Consider the following 21362-nt stretch of genomic DNA (forward strand, 5'->3'; position numbering starts at 1 on the left):
TGTAATACAGAGAGACTTCTATCTCTGTTGGCTAATCAAATGATTGCTATTTTTAGCTCTACTTAAATTAAACCATTATGTAATGTATAGTACATAATTAAATGAAATCAGAGGCTAACTTCTGCAAGTGCATATGTCTGTGTCCAAATTGCACTAATCGACGAGTAAATCGGACGCAAGCAGCATATGTGATTTGGTCTGGTCCTTGAAGAAAGGTATTGGCTTAGAGCTTCATTTGCGAGGCGACCAACAGTGCCTGTCACTTATGCGAAGAACTGTGATCTCCATTTAGATTATTTATATAATGCCAGGGCAGAACGATGATTCTATGACCTTCAAAGTCAGTGTCTTTAACGAGTCTATTATTGTAATGCAACGGATTTTGCCTTGTGCGTCACTTACTGTTTATGGCCCGATTTCGATAAATGTTTGTTCTGTCATGGTTTGTGAGACAGAAAACTATATAATTGGCTTTGCCAATCATAAACGGGGTGTAAGCTTTGCCATTTGAGTACACTAGTTCATGCATAGTCAATGAGCACCCACCCATAATCTACGGCGAGTTTTAAGACTCGACTGCATCTATCTGATGGTTAGGCTGAAACGATTGCGTCTGCCGTCATGCGTCACCAATAGCTTCTTAACAAAGCGCTTAATATCTACCCGTAAATTTTACACTGTATCTAAACTAATTTTATTTAGATACAACTCTAAATCAATGGCATTATATAATTGCCCTTCCCAGTCCAACTCGACGCTGCAACGTTCTCAACTGAAGACGGGTGGACGTGTGTGCCAAGGAAGCAAGATCTGAGTGTAGCGCGGAAATTTTTTGTAAGTTAGATGGAAACCATTTTCAAGATAATTCGCGAAGCCTGAAACAACCACCTTAGTGTAGTATGACGGTCGTGTTAAATATTTATAGCATAAAAGCATTCAGCTTATTGGCCCACAAATAACAGAACCAGCAACACGAATGGCTACATCATGACGTTGTACAGGGGCACCATGTTTTGAGGAGATGACTACCTCTTGAATTTAATAATGAAGTTAATAACAACTTCTTCAAACAAAATGTTTGCTCGGCCAGGTGCATGGTCATGTTATCTCTTAACGACTTCTTTAGAAAATGCAGTTTTTTTTCTTTTTCAGGACACGTATCTTTAGTTATTACAGAGAGTCCTTTTTGGCTATATTTTTGTACAGTGTATAGGTTTGCTTTAATAACATTTGATTTAATTGAAAATTCTTTACTTTGAAAATGTATGATAAATAAGGTTTTTTTGGGCCAGTTAATTTTGTCCTATGTAGGTTAGTATTACTAAAGCAGCTTTTAAAATAACGCTTCAAGTTTGACCACACGGCGCCACGCTTTTTTGATAATTATCCATTGGAACCACGCAAAAGAAAACCTTGGCTACGCACACGAAGTGATTACTATCGATCGATAGGGTTGCTCTATTTATTTTTTATTTTTTTATTTATTATTATTTATAAAATTTACAATCAAACTACTTTCTTATTATCTGTTTCTCATGATAATTACGTATTTCAACCTCTGGACAGTTGATACCGTTTCAAGCGTAAGCCTCCCACTGAGGAATATTCTACAACCATTTTAACGTGTGCAGTGAGTAAATTGATAATTGATATAACTATATAATGATACATAGGAGCCAAATAACTACTTTTAGGTTATTATCGAGACATCCTAACCAGACGCCGTCATCCTAGCAAGTTTTAGCATATCAAAAATTATGTTGCTTGGTAGAAGATTTACACGAACAGATTCAATGAACAAGAGTTTTCCTTTGACTTTACCTATTGTGGTTATGATAACTTATTTGTGTAAATGTAAATATGTAAATGGCACTCCTTTTCATTGTCCTAAGGATAGTATCAGCTAAAGGTATTAACACTAATGATTGCATATTTCTTCAGTAATTCTTGACAACGTTGTTGTTTACGCGTAGTAAAGCCGTCAATCGTCGTTAAGAAACGATAATAGGCGAATGGATGATTGAGGAATAGGATTTGGAATAACAGTACTTGGTTAATAAAAATGGTTTGATTAACAGAAGAATGTATAGATCACTACATGTTAATTTCAGAAGCATTATTGACGAATGTTATTTCCATATAGACATTTAATAAAGCAGTTGATTTGTGCTCCAAAACTCCAGTACTCCAAAACCGCAATTAACAACACGCTAAGTGTGTCATAATAACGTCGACAATAATATTTTTCTTTCAGAGTATACGCTCTATCTAAATTTTATAAGATTTTACTGGAAGGTTTGGAGTCGCTATAGCTTATTTTCTATTTCAAATTGTTATGCGAATAAAATTCTACTGACGTTGTCATGTCCCTTCGCTCAACCTATGGTCGGTCGTACAGAGACCTGGCTTGGGTCTCCTTGATTGTGCTCTACACGCTTTTTTACCTTCTTCCGTGCGATACGCACGTGCTTACGGAGACAGCAGTACCTTTCACGCCGATATATGTAACTCGTCGAATATTAGTAGCCCAACCATCCAGATGAATAACTGACCAGCCAATTTCATTTCCTCTTTTATCAGCCAAAAATTTCCGGGGCCCGTTAATTCCACGGCGGTCTTATAAACAGTCGTAGCAGAACTGGCAACGCTAATCATCTCAACTACGTGCAAAGATCGACGGAACACTATGTTGTGCCGGCACGTAGCAGCCGAAAACCTAGTCGACCATCAGATCCGAAACTGTACATTTTTAAGAATACAACGCCCACGTGTGTGTGTGTGTGCGTATGTTAGCGATGAAAACAACTTCCGAGCGACGGGAAGCAGTTACTTGGACCAAGCGAGTAAGGTGACCGGGAGAACGAAGAAATGTAACTTGGTTAGCGAATATGTGCGTTCACCGTTTTTTTGCTATAGAAAAGGTTTACTTTAGAAAATATATTTGACGTCGCTATGTACTTTCTGCTATTTTCGATCAATCAATGCAATATGCTAGTGCCTACCCTGCTGGGACGATAATCACGGTGGGAAAGAAGATTGGTCTGTATTCGGTTGACCAAAGTCATACCATCGAACGATCCCGCAACCGAAGGCGCTTGACGTTATCACACTTTGAATGCTTCATTGTCAAGGTGGTTAAGGAGCAATCGAAGGATCTACCTTGTCGTCGATACAATAGCACACCGTTATACAGAGGATTTAATAGAACAGCCGCAGCACTGGCTCCTCTATAACGTTTGCCTTCTGTTCGATGGCTAATTGCGAGAGAGTCGTTGATAACGCTGGCGATGAGTATCAAATTTATGAATGACAACGGCACTCTAGTAAAAGCAGCAGTACTTTTGGGAAAAAAGACAGACGGGCCTATAGACGGACGCACATATATAGATATGACATCAATTATTGAATTAAATCATCTTAGTTAGGGTACGGCAGTATAGTTGTGCGCCTAAACAATTTTTGGCCGCGATCCATCATTTCCGAGACAGTTTCCCGAATATGAGTCGATATTCCTCTTACGTAAGTGATAATAAGAATAATGAAACTAGGAAAATTAATTTATTGTCGCCATGATAGGAATATCATTTATTCGTACATCTTTACAGATGACAAATCACTAAATTACCAAAGTACCATTATTTATGAGTTTAATGACATTATCATAAACTAAATTCTGTAGAACTTCTTATACGCTGTCTGCAACAAAGTCTGCTCTGAGTCGATGTTCAGATATTGAACTATGATATATTCATAACTAGTCATCAGTGTGTAGAATAATACGATTTTCATCCTTTGTCGACGAAAACCTTTAGATAAACGCTTCTACTACAAGCACTCATCTGTATTTTTAGTGAGTACTTTAATTGAAATGCTAACTTCATTCAAACAGCACATGCATAGTACAATAGTAACATATATTTTCCTTGAATCAATTTAACTCTCGTATACGCTTGCCGTATCTATAAAGAATTGTGTACATGTTTATGTTAATAGAATGGACAAAGTTGCCTACACTCGTCCAGCTAACAATAGAAATTAATAGTTCGTTAGTTGGGAAAAGCACGCATAAGAAACCGCGCGTTTATACTGTCTACATCTGTTCGAATTTTGTATTTTTCATTATGTAATTTTCCTACGAAATCTGTTGCCTGCTTAATCGATTTTTAGGAGAAGACTTAGATGAGTACATATCTTAGAAAGCCATATTAACTGGTTAAAGCATTAGTCTTCCACATGAACTAAGCAATAATAGATACGACATAGCGTATACCGTAAGCGACTTCTTACTGCAGTTTTTTTTTAACCAGGACTAATTTATGGGTAATGCCAGGTATCCCCGTGGATGTTCTAGGTCGTGATGCCAACCGGCTCCTTGAAGGTTTGCTGTACTTGAGTGCCTTAGGGTACCTGTTTGAAAGACAATTGAAGGGTTTAATTTCATCAGTAAGCCCATCAGTATCCTGTGTCGGCTCGGACCGTGTAAAAAGAGAAACACGGTTTCATGTGACATGCATTACAGATTAACTAAGCTAAAAAAATTATATTAGCATTCTCGTTAATTCATTGGTTTTTACAAAGCAAGCTAACCATCGATCTATGCAGGATGATGCAGGGCTGTAAAGAAAACCATTGAACGTTCTTTTTTAACTAAATTATTCAGCGAATATTTACAATATTTAAGAAGTAGATTTATACTAACGATATTGAACAACTTAGCGTCATCTGAGATCATCATTACACAGAATCCTAATACACTACAGAGCGCTGCATTACAATGGCTTCGTCTGTAGCACACGTATCAGCAAGCCAATACACTATTGATAAAAGACTAGGGTCATGATGAAGTCAAAGGTCCATGTGTTTCTCCTACGCAATCGGAGCACATGTGCTGTTATGATGCTGATGCAAAAACCACATGAAGTAGATTTATTTCTATCAGCGTAATTTTCATCATCAGCGTATCTTTCGATCGTCGCTAGTCGGAGATTCAAAACTTTGTTTGATTTGAATGGCTAAATATTTTTTTAATTTGGTCTCACCTGTATTCCATCTACTCGACTCTTCCTAAAGGAGTGCTTCTGAATCTTGGATCGCGAATCGCAATCATCACATGTCCAATATGGCATTGATTTTCGGCGGCGCTCGTGATGCTTCAATACCATCCTTTTGCAATACATTGAAATTCTCAACTTTCAGCTCCCGGTTCGATTTTCAGCTTTTCTAAAAAATGAATGATTGAAATAATCCTTCTAATCCACTAGTGAAGTTCGGTGCGTGGAACCAATTCGATCTGTGTGTAATAAAAAAAAAACTTAAATCATCGCCGTTGTCTTTGACGTTGAGCAAAAGATTTGTAAGAAGTCCACCTACAAAAGTTTTGGCAGCAGAGGCGGATCACGTATAAGTACAAACTGTACTAAAATTGACAATCGTCTCAATCGATCAGGTTCAAAGAGACTCAGCATCTCATTGTATGGGTTACTTATTCAAAGTGATTTAATTGGCTTCTTCTGAGCATTCCAGGCTCTATCCTGGAAGATTTCTTTATTTTTATATCAATACAAGGTATTCGGCTTGTTTCCCGAAAGTGGTAAGTGACCACGTGGTTCCGCCATTTCTGAGATGCTTTCATTAATCGGCGTAACGTCAAACAGTACTAACAACGAGTTTCGATTTGCGAGTTCCTCATTGTGGCTGCTTAAATTTCTAATAAGTCATTAAGTCTTTCTAGACTTACAGTGACTCACAGTAAACGGCTCTACACATATAGATTTTGCGGTAGTGTAATTGTACATGGGCTCTACAATATGGCTCAGCTAAACGGGATAGTCGATAACATTAATCAAAGGTACCGAATGCGTTGACGCTTACTTAACACAGGCGTCACAAAATGACTCGGGACTGCGGCGTCGTAGCCACAAATACATGGTTATGGGTTGCGATACTTTAACGGGGAATTCAATAACGGTATGGATCCATTTCCAATAATCTCTCAATTTCTGTTTAGATGTTAAAAACCATATCGAGCGTTTTTTTGACGTCTGGGTAGCGAAGATTATTACTCACAGTCGAGCGATCTATTGCACAGATTTCTTTCGGTTTTCTCAGTGATCTACGTTCTATTTCACGAGTAGCCATTCTTGGCACTTTATGATCTGCACGCGCGCCAAATTTCCTTTCATCGGGTCGTCGATTTGACTCCGACGAGGAAATGACCTCGTCGTCGATATCACGAAGTCGAAGCTCTAGTGCAGCCAAACGATTACTAAGTTCCTGTTCGTGACGCCGTCTTTCGCCGGCAGACTTTCGGAGACGGCAAAGCTGAAACCTTACCGCATTCCGTTTGCTTTTCGAGGTAATGATTGGCTGTAGAAAGCGAAACAAAGGTGCTTCCAAAAAGTATAATGATATATAAACAAACGATGATAGACAAGTACCCGAGCAGCTACTTAGACAACCAGGTCATCCAATAAACACCGTACAGTTATCACAACAATAACTTTCCATGATTTTGATGTACCATATTTAAAAATTGAACGAGTTCTTTCCGTCCCAATATTATTCACTGTTTTGGATCGGCACGCGTAAGCAGCAACTTAGAATGACTACCACTCTTTGGGCCACGCCTCGTTGCTCTAATTTTTCAGTATCAAACGTCTAAAGTTTTCAGTAATCTTGCGGTAATGCACCAAAGTATAGTTCAGTATGTTCATTAACTTTCACATTTAATATACGAAAAGAGATGTTAATTTTGTTTACGAAGTAACAATTATTTTTTGCACTTTATCAACGCGCCCTTTACCGACGCGTAAAAACGGATGTAGTTCAGTAAAAAGAGGTTGCATTAATCGACGAAACCAGGATGTAATTAAATGACATGTCGATCTAACGGAGCTCTAACTATTTTATGGCTCGTTGAGCTTCAGCCAAAACAAATTGTTATGCACAACGATATGAAATAAGTGTGGCACAAATATACAAAACTACGATATTGCACAATAGTGAATGACAATGTTTAGTTAGAGCGCTAAATAGTAAAAGCTGTTTGGATATAGTTGAGACAGGGCGGTCTAGATGATTAGTGCGCATTTGAGTGCATAGCTGTATTTCCCGTCAACACCAGCAAAAGGAAACAAAACCGCAAGGAAAAAACTTAAGTACAGGCTGTAAAGAACTCTTATTAAATAGAAGAAAATGAGGCAAAGTAAGTTCATCGATCTTATTTAATAAGGTGAATCGAATTTTCGGCTGTAATGTAACCGAAGTGGCTCATAATAGACTTTTTCATGATATGAATCATGCTCTTTCAAATGTGCTGCCTGTCTATAGAGGACGTCTAGTAACAATACATAGAATATCATGAACGCGCCAACAGAAACAAGACATTAGTGACCTTAACTTAGAGTGACCTTAAAGTGAACTTAAAGTGACGTTAACGTCACCTTTATATAAGCAACAGTGACGCCGTCTGTAAACGAAGGAAAACGAGTACCTAGAGAATAATGAAAACGTTGCAACTTGACTACTTAGATACTAAAACAGCAAAAAAAACTAACTCGCAAATTAAGTCTAACTCAACAATGTATCGAAAATCGGCTAGAAATTACCGCTACGAGATATTGTGATTTTTTTTAATTAAGAGTCTCGTTGCTGATAGGGCCTCTGGTATCTCCGATGGCAGCAAACAGCCGATTTACAGCAGACAGCGAGCGAGCTCCACTTTTGCGCCGCTCTTAGGCTTAAACTCGCACCATACCGACAGCTGCTGTTGTATTTAATTTTTCATGTGCGAGCCTCTCGACATTTTGGTTTTCGTGTCTATGTACCCCGATTCGCAGTCGAAATTTCTGCACCTTGTAGGGATATCGATATCTTTGATTGTCTTCACCAGTGCGGACAGTGATTTGCATTGGGAGAATCAGCAGATCCCACATAGTTCTGCACTGGCTTAACCCATAGACATTAGCAAAAGCTGATTTGATACTGAAGAAAGAGGGCATACAAATTACCTCGGTATCAACTTCAATCCTATTAAAAGTCATGAGCTCACTGAACTCGTGAGCCGCAGCAATCAGTTTTCGCCTTTTATGAATTGGCGGTTTTGCATAGGCTGTGTCTGTTGTGATTGGCGTTAATGATCGCTCCTCCACGAGGGACATCCGGATTTGAACCTGCAATTAAACAAGGGAAAAATCAATCGGCATGTTTAGGCTCGCGTCACACGCTCGTACGTTAAAATCTATTCATGCATCGAATGCTGCATAGGTTAGAGAACAGATTGGAATAATATATGTATAGTCGTGAGAGTTTTTAAATTATAACTTGGCTCAGTAGTTTAAATAATACCATTTCCTCAAGGATAAAAATAGCATTTACGCGGTCAGCTGTTTAGTACGCCGAGGGTGCAAATCCAATTCCACATATAGGCAGTTTAAATTCAATGGCTTCTAATTAAATATTATAAAGTGGTCTCTCACACTAAAGTAATAAGGAAAGTCTTTGCATATAGGGGGCTTATCAAGATGTAGAGCAGATACCATTATATGCCCAAGTTTAATGACCGAATTATTAGAGAACAAAGTGTGTGTTCGAACAAGAGAACGTTTAGCTCAAACGGCGTATCCTTCCAAGGTATTATTTGTGGTTAGACGACTTACCTTGTCTTGGCGAGATACATTTTCACTTACAATGACTTGTCTCAGTTTAGGTGTCTTCAATATAGGAACTACTCGAACATTTTTGCCTGAAATCGAAGTGAGTTAATTGTTATTTGTTTTGTATGTAGTAGAAGATTGTTGCTTTAAATAAATTGTCCATAGAGCCATTTCATACCAAAAATTTGAACTGCCCTATACATTTTTAATTGTATTTTTGGTAACAATTAAATGAATTTTTTAAATTTGATTAGTGATTTACTAGATGTAGATAGACTCACGTCTTTGAGGAAACCAGCAACAACAGGAAAGTAGTTTGCTCCAAGTACTTTTTGATTTGGTCTGAAAGAGCTCGTCGAAACTATCTGAAGTAATGGCGGTACAGCTCGACGACATTACTCGTTTGCCAAAAGCCCTTCTCCACGGTTTGGCAAAGATCGAGTCATACGAAATATACCGCTGGATGTAATCGATACACACAGATGTCACGTTGACTTGAATATCCGGCCGCTCCGCATTTTGATGGTTCGCTTAAGTTCTGACGTGTGTTCCTGTCATTGACTGTACGCCTTGGTGTATCATAATAGGGATTCATTAGCAAATAAATACTGAACTTTATGAACAAATAGAAAGTCCGACAAAACTCTATAGACCGCGGTCACTGTGAAGGCTCTTCTGTTTATTGAACCTAACTGCTACTGCCGTGAAGGGGACAACGGAACATTATCCAATTAGCCAATCTACCACAAAACGGGGTTTGGTGGTAACTACATGAAGCGAATTACGTTTCCGTGTATTAGCCCATTTGAACTTTAGACATTACGTATGCAGTGGCACAATCAGATATTCTTAGTCAAAGTCATAGACAGTCTCTACCATTTCATAATTCTCAGCTAAGCTGTTCGCGCGAAACACTTCAAATCTCAACCCGGATAACCAATCAACGGATAAATAATGGCTGCCATTTTCTCGTTGAACCTTGCTTTCCTAGTTGCACTTCTTTTAGCTATTCTAACCGTATCTTATATCTTCGTAAGTCGAGGAGCTACTCAGACGAGACTTGTCAAAACCTAGCTCCACTTCACCTATAATTTCAATAAACAATATGCCGATAAATCTTAGAAATATGGGATTCATTTAACATAGAGATTAACCAGTTTATTTAATAATATACACTGACAACGTCTGACTGTTCGACACCTACCTCACATGAAGAGTCACGGAAGTCATGGACACAGAGGGAAACCTCACCGTTTTTAGAGCCCAAAACGGCCCCAATAAACGACTTTACTCACTCGCTGTTATGAAATACTCTTTACTTTTGCAATAGGTAGATATTTCATAAATATTTTCGTTTTTCGATAACAATTGTCAGTTGTTCCAGCGCGGTTATGCCAGACGGATAATCTGTTCAACGCGTGCGTAGCCCTGAATGAAAACTTCGGTCAATAAGATACGACGGTCTGACGACTGTGTCTAGTAGGCATAAAAGTCCCATTAAAATTCACTGTCATATGTGTGTATGGGTCAGACTTAGATATGTTTAATGCCTCTGTATCTGGCTTTGGCTTGATTAGCTGACACATAATATTCACGTAAAAAATAAATATATATGGAAGTACAAGTGTAAACGTGAAAGTTTATAAGTCAAGCAGATCACTTTAACTTTTTTAGTAAAAGGAAGATGAAGTATTAATTGGAACGGATTTTACGAACTGTATGCTACTCGTTAACGCATAGATTGTAGCCTGACAGCAAACGTCAAATCGAGGTTGTCTGTATACGACTTCGATTAGTATCACATTCTGTGTTGGTGCAAAGTTTTCATATAATTGCGCCCCTAGTGCCAGTTATCCACCAAGCAACACAGAGTTCGTCCTGAATCAAGATTTTAAAATCGCCCTCGTCAAGTAGTCGACGTTCATTAAAGTTCGACTGTCGATTTGGGAGCGTCATTTGTGGACTGCCAACGAAGCGAGCCCATTCGACTTGTGGATGTTACTGAGTCTAAAAAGAGTCTCTCACCGATTTTCTTGCGCATGTCGATGTTAAACGGCCTTTTTGTGTGATCACCCAAGATCCCCTACATCTAGACGCGAATCGTTAAGAACGCCTGGTGTGCGCCGAGAAGAATTTAAATCACGGGAGGACAGTGTTTTTAAAAACGAATATTTTTATACCAGAACTGTATTGCGTGTGTGTTGTATAATAATAATAGAAACAACAAGCTCCTTTCAGTGCCGAAATGTCGGATAAAGAGCATGGTGGTGGCGACGCGTTAGCCGCGTCCTGTGGCTCCAAGGAGAGGCAAGACGAATTGCCTGAAGGAACAACTCCTGGTAAGACGGTACAAACGGAAGAACAGCTGGACGGCCACGTTGATCTGTCCTCGGAGGAGCGACAGATCAAGTTGGCTACGGAAGCCGGCAGGGCCGAGCTTATCGCAGAGAAACTACGAGGGAAGGTCAGGTGGTAAGCGCAACCCGTCCAAGTTCTTCCTCCTCGTCCCATACGTTGCGGACCTAATTTTTAGAAATGTGTCTTTGCAAAGAAACAAAGAAAGACGGTGATTTCAGCCAGTCATATTTTTCTATCTATTCAACACCTGGTTCAGAGCACTCAATTGTTGCTCATTAATCCCAATTAATATGTGCCTTTTTCTTTTTAGTTTTTTGTATAGTAAGTAATTTGTATGTGTAATATTAAGCAAAAATTAGTAGAGCATTGAAAACATTGTGCATTAAAATTATATGCCGTATTATCTATTGGATTTGTCAAAGCAGCTCATTAAATAAATAAAACACTTTTTGCCGGAGTTTTATGAAAATTGATCTGTTTATGAAAGTGAACAAAGTTATGTGATTTTTTTCGACTAAATCAAAAAAATAAATGTAGTGCAGCGGGTGAACGATATAACCTTGCTGATCTAATCCGGAATGAGAAGCTTAATTACGAGGGATTGTACATGAAAAGAATATATCAGTCCTTTATTAATATGGGAGGCGTTTGGTACCCCGAAACTGATAAAACTGTATTGACTTTTGGCACTGATTCTATTATGTATATTTTATAAGTATATATACTATATATATAAAATAAGTATACAAAAAGGCGTTTTTTAGGTATAAAGGACACTTGGATGGGTCTTTTGTGCTTACATATCTTATATAACTTATATAACACACGGGATTTTAATACCATATAGTAGACCAGCATTTAAATACACGTATATTGCTTAGTCATTATAACATTGATACCGTATATATATTATACGGTGATCTATTGAGGTACATTGGCACATAAGACCTATTCAGTATGCTTGTCATAAGTATGACGGTCATCTTGCGGAAGGTCGGTCAGTTAGTTTCCTAAGCTTTGCGTGCACTAAAGCAATGCTAAAGTTGTAATTGAACTCTATTCCAGAAATATTGTGAAAAAATACGGTTGTGTATGAAGATTTTGATTAAATTGCAGCGAGCTCTCTCCCATAGAACAAGGTTGCTTTTTATTTATTTATATATATATATATATATATATATATATTAGGATAACGATTATAGGCACGTAATTGGGATAACGCCTATTCGAAGGAAAGTTGTTATACGAGTGTGTATACCGGTAGGTAAAACGCATATTTAGTGCATGAGTATATTCAAAAGGAAATGTACTAAAAATATTTTTCACACTCTAGGTATAATTCACGCTTGTGTTACGGTTTTATCGAACGAGACGATACAGGCCACGAGCTCTTCGTTCATCGCAACTCAATTGTCATGGCACCCGAAGAGTTGATCTTCCTTAAACCACAAACACCTGTTCTCTTCGATCTGTGGACTCTCTCAGATGGTCGTCTGGAGGCACAGAACGTTCGAGCTGCTAACGGAAAGCCAATATCCCTTCGAGACGGGAAGCTGCTTCCAAGAGCAGCCTGTCCGCATGATGATCTCTACAATTCGTTCCGATCGCAGCAGCCGTTCGGTGAGCAACAGGTTTTATACTAAAGCTTATTATTTTTCGGCAAAAAAGTTTGTAATATTTTTGACCTCTGCATTGTTTTGCCTTGAACCGAAGGGAAGCGGTCGGTTGTGTTCGTTTAGGTTTCCCTTAAAGAAAATGGTAATGATACATTCGCATTGTTTCATTCGTAAGAGGTTACGTGGGTCAATAGTAAAGCCATTGTACATTTCAGTTCAGCTTACCTCAGTACACTTGAGTAGGGTTATCTGTTTGTGTATCGTGTGGAACGTTTGTCTCCGATCTGGCTGACATAGTTTTATTTAAAACTACGCGTTCTTAAAGGTGCCTACGGCGGAGGATGTAGCGGAGTGCCCCAATACTGTCTGTGCTGCTCGCGACCACTTGACTACATCAGATTTCGTCCCGAGTCAGCTCATTACATGGACGCGATATTTTCTGATTTACATGACGTTTGGGAACCTCGAAGCGAGATTTCGTCTCCCCATGATGCCTATATTCCCCATCACAGACACCATTAGCACTACTCATCTAAAAAAAGTAATGAAACAGTGGGAAATCAAGGGCCTTTTTGTGCGTAACCTGTCCTCGTTTTTCTCACTGGAACAACGTGCTTAGCAGCGGCAAACGAGCTGTCCGTCGAGAGGTGCTTTGCTATGTACCGTTCGTCTTAGCTTTTCTTTCTGCAGCCGCTTCTGAAGTCAATATATTCAATAAAAATAAAAGCGGAAGAATCGTATGGGTCATGTATGCAGATAACTGAGTCTCGTTTTTGGTGTCTTGTTTAGCTTAGTTCAGTATCCTGTGCAACAGTAGTCACCAAGTCACGACTCAGATGACTGCTGTCAAATATCAGAGAACAACACAGCAGTTAATCTCTGTACTGGCGAATAATGAAGTAATTTGTACTCTTTATGGCTTGTAATTAACAGGACTAATTGTTATTGCATACTTGCTTGGAACTAGCTATTTGTAAAACTGGAGCGAGGGTCATTATTCCACGATATTTTCCCATGGGACATTTATACGTAACGTCCATAGCGCAATGCTCACGTTGCAAAGTACACTCGTTCCGCAATGCAAAGTGAAGTATGTTACCGTAAACAACGTAATAAAGGAACAGAACATTTTATTTTAATATATTGCTTTTTTATTTATAGAACATTTTTCTATCAATGGTTTCACGTCAATCGACTCCATCAAACGCAATTTACAACAGCTTTGCAGAGCAGGTCATTGATGACAATGTAAATTGCAGGAAACTCTTTGACGCCATTATGCCTCACCCATCGCAGGTACGAATCAAGTGTGCCTCTGATAAGCACCAGCCGATCCTTTTCGGACGGGTGTTGATCTAACCACTGTGAGTAGCGTTGAAGCGACCATGATGCAGCATCATGTGGTGACTTCATTTCTGATGGAGCCCTGAAGTGCCACCAAAATGTAAAACAGTAAATCGTTCATAAACAGAAGTAATGAAAAACCTAATTACCTTGAAGAACTAGAAATAATAAAGCATGTTGATTAGTTTCGAAAACATATCTAAATGTATTTCTAGTACATTCTTATTACACAAATATCGTTTTTCCAATTTAACTCACCTATTTACCCATTTATCTTTACTGTACATTTAACGTAACATGTCCACGCATGTTTTTAAACTTACTGCCTTTGGCGACACGTGAATATATAAGATACTGTTTAGATCATTTTCAACACAGATGATGTTTCAAATATTTCATCGATGCTCACCTAGAAAAAAAAAATTGCAGAATCGTTGAATAGGGGATAACAGGACCGACTGCGTGTGCCTGGGCAATTTGTTCCGCAGGAAGAAGAAGTAACGGCCTGAAAGCACGAAGCGCTCGTGATCGACGTGCAAATGCATCTTCGCGAGCCTCGGGCTTTAACGGAGTCAAACTCGCTTCTAGTTGGGTACAGTCCGCGGCCAAACGTAAACACCCTCCATCGTTAACTGGTCGCACAAGGCTGACGAATCGGAAAAATAGCTCGATCGTACGAGACCCCATCTGATCGCATATAGCAAAAAAATTAGGTGCTTAATATGTTCGGTAATAAAATTCTGCCGGGAAAATATTTTCTTCAGTGCATATTCCTGAATTTCAAATGACTTAGCAGAGATATTAAACTCGCCTCAAAATAAATTTTATTACAGATATTGGGATTATACAAAACAAAGACAATACATATATTACGCATTTTCTACGTATGTATGAGCTTTAATTCTAAATATTGCTTGAAAAACCGATTCTTCCCATATCTTTTTCGTCAATATAGTGCGCTTACCTCTCGGACAATGCCTTGTACGGTGGCATTTGGTGGAAACAAAGTCAGATACTCTGTTAGTACTCTCTGTAGAAAACCATTTAACTCGCGCATATACAGTGAGCATTGCACTTCCTTTCCAGAGGACGTTGCAGGCTGGTCATACCTGTAAAAAGCATTAAAACATTGCAAACAACATTATAAACATTAAAAATTGTCTAATAATTTGTCTTCTTCTTTGTCTAATAATTTGTTGAAGGTCCAGCGGAATTACATTTTGGGCCGGTAGCAGACCAAAAGCTTGACTGACAGTAGAATTTAAAACGCCTGAAGGGTCAAGAACACCTGGACGATTCAATTGGTAGTAGATATCATACACTCAAGAATATCCGCTAATTTCCACATTATATTATTGGGTATCACCAAAACCGTTTTTTGACATATTTTGGTCAAGTTTCGAGTCAGTTTCAAAATAATTTATATAGGCAATTTTTATCTATTCAGTTTTATCTCTGACAGATTATCCCAGTCGAGGAAAAGAAACCAATTCGTAATAGGAATTGAATTGCTTTTTCATAAAAGTTTGTGTTTCTCGATGATTTCAGAAAAAAAAATATTGAACAATGGTTCTTGTTTGTTGTCATATACCGTGTCTGCTATGTGTGTCAACTTAGAGAGTAAACCGATAAAACGTGTCGTACTTCTCTTCATGCATCGTTAATAAGATTGCTTCGATTGCGCCTCCGACGGCTCCAAATAGCGGTGAAAGACAAGACGAAATTGTAGCATCGATCTGTTTCAACGATGAGGCCATCACGGACACTGCTGTAGCATCGCAATTCTGCAATTAAGCAAAATGCGCTTAAAATCTAATTCATTATAGGTCCTATCTTTGCATCTGATGTATTCTTAGTCAAAACTGGCTAAATTCTCGTATCTATGTTTTCAACGTCTAAAATCTCTTTCTTTTTTTCTTCAGCTTTCGTACCTTTGAAGCGTGTTATCTCATAGTATTTTAAAGCAACTGTATCCCGTTCCACAAAGGCTCTATGAATTGCATCAACGAACCGAGCTAGAAAAGTGGTACTTTTCCAGTGGTACCAAAGGAAATAATACTATTTCCTTTGGATCGTAACTATGAGTGGCACAAAATATAAACAAGTAACTGAAATTTACTGTTTATTTTAGATGGTCCTATCAAGTAAGGAAAATGGTGTCACGAACCAGGCTAGCGAGAAACGATGACACTTGCACACTGAATATGTGCAATAACTGAAGAGCCATCCCGTTGTTTTTCTGCGTCAAATTTGCTGGTCCAATGACCTGTATGGCCTCAGGAACTTCTGCGCTAATCACTGTCTGTTCAGAACGTGATGCCAACTGAACCACAGTTTGAGCTACGTTCCGTGATACCTGTCGATGTTTGAATTTCACGTCATCACGTAATAAACATATTTAGATAGCCTACGGTGCGATTAAAAGGTTAATGCAAAGTACCCCTAGTACCTTGATATAATAATCATCCTTTGCCATGAATTAGTTAAGTGGTATATTCGCATGTTGACGTCCGATCTTTGGCAGAACTTTTAAAATTACTTGGGTTATTTTGGCAGTTACGTGCAATGGTAATATATATTTATAAAATATTTACCTTGCGCAACAGCTGTACATCACCGACGGATTCAGTCACCCGTATCTCAGACATAATTACCTACAAGACATTCTTAATTAATATTTATACTGCCCGGATAGCAAATGCATCTAATATATGTAAGTAACTACTCAGAATAAATAAAATTTAAATAAAAAAACAACCCATTTCTTGGTCACAGAGAGCTGAGTGATTTTATCATTAATTTAATTGTCTTATTCGCTCATTCTCTGCATTCCCAGTAAAATATTATCAATATTTTATAAACCTAGTGTTGGCCGGGTTTAATCGTATTTGGTATACCGTACAGGTTGAATCGAGTAAATGAATGAAATGAACCATTGTTTCCCAGTTTATTTGCCTGCATTTTTTCGTTTCAACCTTTAGTGGCACATAATGAGAAAATTATGGCAATCAAATTGCTTACATTAACGACAGCAACAACGTCATCCTGAAGTGGTGGCGTATTCGTCAGGCAAAGGTTTGCACAGTCGAGCAAACGCGACAGAGACCGGGACACGTACGCTGTTTCAAGCGATTCCAAGTTCAACTTCGTCAGGTCAACTCTGCGCTCATATATTGCGAAGTAAACGAAAGCCGACAAGATAATTTTATTAGGATTAATACGCACTTATGTAATTTTAAATCTGCTTTCAGTTAGGAAAAGGAAAGTCATGATCTAAATTTATTAAGTGGGTCTGCGTTCTGAGAGATTTCACGCTTGATGCAAGTAAATAAGCGTAACAAGAACGTTAAATTAAGTAAAATAAATCATATAGGTGAAGACTAAAATGATATAGTAAATGGTTCCTGTACTATTCTACTGCTGTTTTAATTCCGCTGTCCTTTATTTTCGTTTACAACAAAAACTCCGTAGTCATATTAATTTTTGTTGGATATAATAAACGATATTATAAACGCTTCCGTATCATATATTTGATAGAAAGCCTACATGCATGGCTACATTTGTTATTTTTTTGTTACAACATGAAAATAAGCCTTTGCAACTCACCCTTCAAGTTTTGTAGTGAACATTTTTATCAATTTTGGGTATTCACCCTCAAATGCCTGTCTCACAAATGTCGACTGCGCAGATGCTGCAATTAGTTCTCGGGAAAGCATCAGCGCTAGCTCCAGCCACAACGACTCTACCAGGCCGCATCCCGACTTTACTGAATCGTCTGTTGGTCAAAAACGGGCAATGAAATAATGATAGAATACGAAAACAGCAAGCTTGCATAATACATGATCTTATTGATTAATAGAATGTAATAAGATTCGTCCTAAATCAAAGTTGATATCACAACTATTGCTAACTCCGTACCATTATTAAAAACGTCGGCATCATCGTTGTTATCAGAAGCATCGCCGTTTACCGACTTCCGCTTCCGTTGTTGCTGAATAATTTGAGCAAACGTGTTGTGACTATTAGTATCTTTTCGTTTAGCCATAACAGCTTCGAATCCAACCACCTGTGTCAATTGCGTCCCGACAGATCCCAACAGTGACTCAATCGATGCCCACAGATTGCCTCTAAATGCCGCACCACCTCCTAAACTAGCTCGTCCCGGCAACGATCTATTTCCACCGGACGTCGCCTGTTCTGGAGACTGACTCAGTCTGGAACGAAAAAGCGCTCATTTCACCTATATCGATCTAATGAAACCTACGACCTAATGAACCTGATGAAATAATCATTTTTCTCGTTCAGTCCAGTTTTTAAATAGGGCGCTTGACACTGGTCATTAGATTAAAAAAATCCTCGAACACGTTGCATATAAAGAAATAATTGCAATATCTGCACTGATCTGACTCTACAACACAGCAGATCGACATTAAGAAAAATGACGGGATATCAGCAAAAGTACGCAGCTGGATTATTGTCGTTACAACTTTTTACCATAATGGTACAGCCTTGAATGCCGCTCAGCTCTTCGAAACCCGAGCTAAAATAATCACCCGAAAAATCTTTTGTGTTTTCTAAACGATTCTATAAATATTTGTCCAGATTGCAACGAATATTGCAACGAAGATAAAATAGATAAAAAAATCATTGAGATACGTATATTTGATAATCGGTTTAACTGTCCATGAAATTACGTAGAATTTGAGACAAAATTTACTGTCCTATAGGATAACCCCTCTCCTGGTTTCTTTATTTCTCTATCTTTATTTGCTTTTTGTTTTGCAATACGCTAATCTATTATACGCATGTGTATTTACGCAAAACAAAAAAAGAAAGGTCTTCCACAGGACCGCCGATCATCTGCTAATTTCTCATGTGACTAAGTAGCTTCTCAAACACCTGTTAGTGACTGGGCTTTTTAAAATCCTTCGTTACACCAAAGGTGTTACTCGCCTGTGTACATCAAGAGCTTCTTTAGTAGCTTTGGTAAGGCGTTCTTTGCAAGCCGTAAGTAAAGCATCCAACTGCTGTAAAAGAATTCCCATGTTGTGGAATGACTGCAAAGCAATGGTCATCTGTGCAAAGTTCTGAGACTCCAGAGAGGTCTCGAGGAGTGCTTGACACTGACGAACGAGATCCACGCGGAATTCGCTTACAAACCTGTATTCAGAAAAAAATCCACAACAACAGCAACCTCAACTATGAGACATATTTATGATAAAGATGAGGCTTTCTTGGCAAGACAAAGTGGCCTATTTTATATCATAATTATTGATTCACTTTCAAATCTGTTGTATGCTATATACCGAATGAGTAGATGATTACGTACGTGAGATGTGGTCGCACTGCATTAATTGAGTGTATACCTTCCCCCACATTAGCAAGAAGGTAATACACTTCAGAGATCAGTTGGGAGCTTTTCATCATATCCTTGGTCTGTTTGGAATTGTTCTGAAAAGCGAAAAAAGAAAACAAATAGTATGCCAACGATGCCAACCGATACATCCTACATTGAACAATACAGAAATCAATCAGAAATAGTTTGTTTTTCATAATATTTTATCCCTTTATAATCTACTCACTTGTCGTAATTGTCGACAGACACCGGCCAGTCTTGCAACACTCCTGGCTAGTTCACAGGTATCATGTAACCTAGCAAGCATCAATGTGTGTTGTTCAACTTTCTCGTAGCATTCAGACATCCGTGATTGAACACGATCGCCGACCACCTACACCAAAGACATTAAAAAGCGGAATAAAGCCATGGACTTAAGTGTTTGCAACAACGTTTCTCCGCCGTTGATGTTTGAACTTATAATTACAACTGCGTCTTTAACATTTTTTTTGTAATGAATAAGGCTGCCTAACCCTAACGGTTCGGGCTTGTTAGATTAAAATATTAAACAAAATAACATAGTGGATCTAATCTATATTTGATCCAGTCTAGGCAGTGGCTTATGGATAGAATAAACGATGAAACAGGAGTGGACAAAATGGGTGGTAAACCTTTAAAGCTTTCACTGAACTAAATGTATCTTGCAGGCTTTTTTCGAGTCCCTCAATATCGGTAGCATGACTTAGTAGTTCATCGTATTTATCGCCGACCTCGTGACGAATCTCACGCTCCACCAATGATATTCCTATATAAAATAAGCAGGAGAAAATGTTAAAAATTGTGCTGATAGAATACAGTTTCCCCGTTAACTGAGGATACGCCTTTAGCCAATATAATGGGCTATGAAACCCGCGTAATGGTCTTTGAGTTACATTCGAATTAATACAGCATCTAACATGATTGAACCTAAATAAATCTAATCGTTAATAAAATTACCAATTATGTCAAATTATGTATATCTAACCTGCCGAAATCTTGGCAAGATGATCCGTGATCGCTAAGTTTTCGACAGCTTTAGCAGCCACAGATTTTGCGTCAAAATCATCGTCCAGAAAGTGTCGATAGAGGGTATCTGATCTCAGTTGTTCGATGACTACGCTCTCTCCGTAAACGTCTGGTAACATTAGCGTCCCAGAGGATGCTGAATATGATAAGATGTTGGCAATAGGAGTATCACTTCCGCTATCCATTGGAGTTTTATCAGTTACCAACGGATTCGCCATTTTCAGACGCCGAGTACAATCGTCTGAATCACTATTCTAGATTAACTCAAATAGAAACCTTATTGATCCAGTGACAATCGCTTAAAAAGAAAGAAAGCAAGACGAATGTACATTGAATTTTTTCATCTTTACTATTAGAAACCAATTCAGCCGGTGTCAGTGGTTAAAATGAATTAAGTAGCTGTGATTTAAAATTCATGAACGTGTAAGACACTGATACTGATAGTATATAGATGAATTGCTTTAATACAGCGAAATGTCTGTATACTGCTAAGATTTTGCTTCGAATAAATCCGCCTCATTCACTAAAATGCCAGCTGTCTTCTTTCCTTACTACCCAAAAGCTCCATCTATTGAGGCCTACTGAATTTTTAGACTCACTATGACATCTTACAATGGGGATTTTCAAACCATGACTGATGTATCCTCTACGTTGATTAGCAGTTGACTACTAACAAGTTAATTTTTCGTGTTGAAACATCCTCAATCAAATCATTCACGACGAAAGTTCTCTATTCCTTCAGAATTGACAAAAACAAAGCATCGAATGCTGACCATAGATGACCACCACTTGATACACGTTGCGCACCATGACCCCAAAAAGACCTGAATGTTTGTTGCACAGTGATTATATTTTGCTAGACAAAACTGTTTCAAACAGCGGTCCTATCTGTTGTACTTAGTTCTGTTCCATTCTGACGTGCTCTGTTTTGATAATATTCAGATACAACCGGAGCAGATGCTTATGTCTGGGAAATAGCTTTACTGTGTA

General features: G+C 38.4%; 3 protein-coding genes across 15 annotated transcripts; 1 reads left to right on the forward strand and 2 right to left on the reverse strand.

Moving 5' to 3' along the window:
* The first annotated feature begins 3381 nt into the window (after positions 1–3381).
* LOC111254824 (Y-box-binding protein 1-like) lies at positions 3382–14056 on the forward strand. Of its 2 annotated transcripts, XM_086974458.1 has the most exons (4): positions 3382–3519; positions 10893–11126; positions 12346–12632; positions 12954–14056. In XM_086974458.1, the coding sequence occupies exons 2-4, from the start codon at positions 10900–10902 to the stop codon at positions 13148–13150; spliced, it is 711 nt and encodes a 236-aa protein (XP_086830584.1). In that variant the 5' UTR covers positions 3382–3519; positions 10893–10899; the 3' UTR covers positions 13151–14056. The 2 variants fall into 2 exon arrangements, with proteins under 2 accessions (XP_086830584.1, XP_022671809.1); XM_022816074.2 differs by lacking the exon at positions 3382–3519 and having other exon boundaries at positions 10591–11126.
* On the reverse strand, positions 3540–10293 carry LOC111254825 (uncharacterized). 3 transcript variants are annotated; one of them, XM_022816076.2, is made up of 7 exons: positions 9859–10293; positions 8936–9215; positions 8658–8743; positions 8010–8171; positions 6067–6366; positions 5040–5290; positions 3540–4407 (listed from the first exon to the last, which is right to left on the reverse strand). In XM_022816076.2, exons 2-6 carry the CDS (start codon positions 9048–9050, stop codon positions 5258–5260), a joined length of 696 nt encoding a protein of 231 aa, XP_022671811.1. In that variant the 5' UTR covers positions 9051–9215; positions 9859–10293; the 3' UTR covers positions 3540–4407; positions 5040–5257. The 3 variants fall into 3 exon arrangements, with proteins under 3 accessions (XP_022671811.1, XP_086830585.1, XP_022671810.1); XM_086974459.1 differs by having other exon boundaries at positions 5040–5220; positions 8936–9223; XM_022816075.2 differs by having other exon boundaries at positions 8936–9223.
* Positions 13757–21308, reverse strand: fws (Conserved oligomeric Golgi complex subunit 5 four way stop). 10 transcript variants are annotated; one of them, XM_022815427.2, is made up of 15 exons: positions 21146–21308; positions 20332–20508; positions 19979–20112; positions 19555–19701; positions 19302–19423; positions 18926–19132; positions 17891–18186; positions 17579–17747; positions 16994–17132; positions 16567–16626; positions 16140–16328; positions 15617–15756; positions 14937–15081; positions 14382–14659; positions 13757–14054 (listed from the first exon to the last, which is right to left on the reverse strand). In XM_022815427.2, exons 1-15 carry the CDS (start codon positions 21180–21182, stop codon positions 13829–13831), a joined length of 2466 nt encoding a protein of 821 aa, XP_022671162.1. In that variant the 5' UTR covers positions 21183–21308; the 3' UTR covers positions 13757–13828. The 10 variants fall into 10 exon arrangements, with proteins under 10 accessions (XP_022671162.1, XP_022671161.1, XP_086830580.1 ...); XM_022815426.2 differs by having other exon boundaries at positions 20332–20670; positions 21146–21286; XM_086974454.1 differs by having other exon boundaries at positions 21002–21268.
* Between the last annotated feature and the right edge of the window lie 54 nt (positions 21309–21362).

Source organism: Varroa destructor, unplaced genomic scaffold (assembly GCF_002443255.2).
Source record: "Varroa destructor unplaced genomic scaffold, Vdes_3.0 BEIS01000007.1, whole genome shotgun sequence".
In the NCBI taxonomy this organism is placed as follows: domain Eukaryota; kingdom Metazoa; phylum Arthropoda; class Arachnida; order Mesostigmata; family Varroidae; genus Varroa; species Varroa destructor.

What these genes read in the sequence shown, in the direction of transcription:
- LOC111254825 (XM_022816076.2), bottom strand. Translation starts at nt 9,050, where the DNA reads ATGTCGTCGAGCTGTACCGCCATTACTTCAGATAGTTTCGACGAGCTC. An exon ending in TTGCTGGTTTCCTCAAAGAC is followed by an intron (nt 8,744 to 8,935) that starts GTGAGTCTATCT and finishes CTTCGATTTCAG; the next exon opens with GCAAAAATGTTCGAGTAGTT. An exon ending in GTGCAATAGATCGCTCGACT is followed by an intron (nt 5,291 to 6,066) that starts GTGAGTAATAAT and finishes TATTACACACAG; the next exon opens with ATCGAATTGGTTCCACGCAC.
- LOC111254824 (XM_086974458.1), top strand. Translation starts at nt 10,900, where the DNA reads ATGTCGGATAAAGAGCATGGTGGTGGCGACGCGTTAGCCGCGTCCTGT. An exon ending in CTACGAGGGAAGGTCAGGTG is followed by an intron (nt 11,127 to 12,345) that starts GTAAGCGCAACC and finishes TTCACACTCTAG; the next exon opens with GTATAATTCACGCTTGTGTT. An exon ending in CCGATCGCAGCAGCCGTTCG is followed by an intron (nt 12,633 to 12,953) that starts GTGAGCAACAGG and finishes GCGTTCTTAAAG; the next exon opens with GTGCCTACGGCGGAGGATGT.
- fws (XM_022815426.2), bottom strand. Translation starts at nt 20,590, where the DNA reads ATGGCGAATCCGTTGGTAACTGATAAAACTCCAATGGATAGCGGAAGT. An exon ending in TCTTGCCAAGATTTCGGCAG is followed by an intron (nt 20,113 to 20,331) that starts GTTAGATATACA and finishes TATTTTATATAG; the next exon opens with GAATATCATTGGTGGAGCGT. An exon ending in TACAAGGCATTGTCCGAGAG is followed by an intron (nt 14,660 to 14,936) that starts GTAAGCGCACTA and finishes ATATGCGATCAG; the next exon opens with ATGGGGTCTCGTACGATCGA.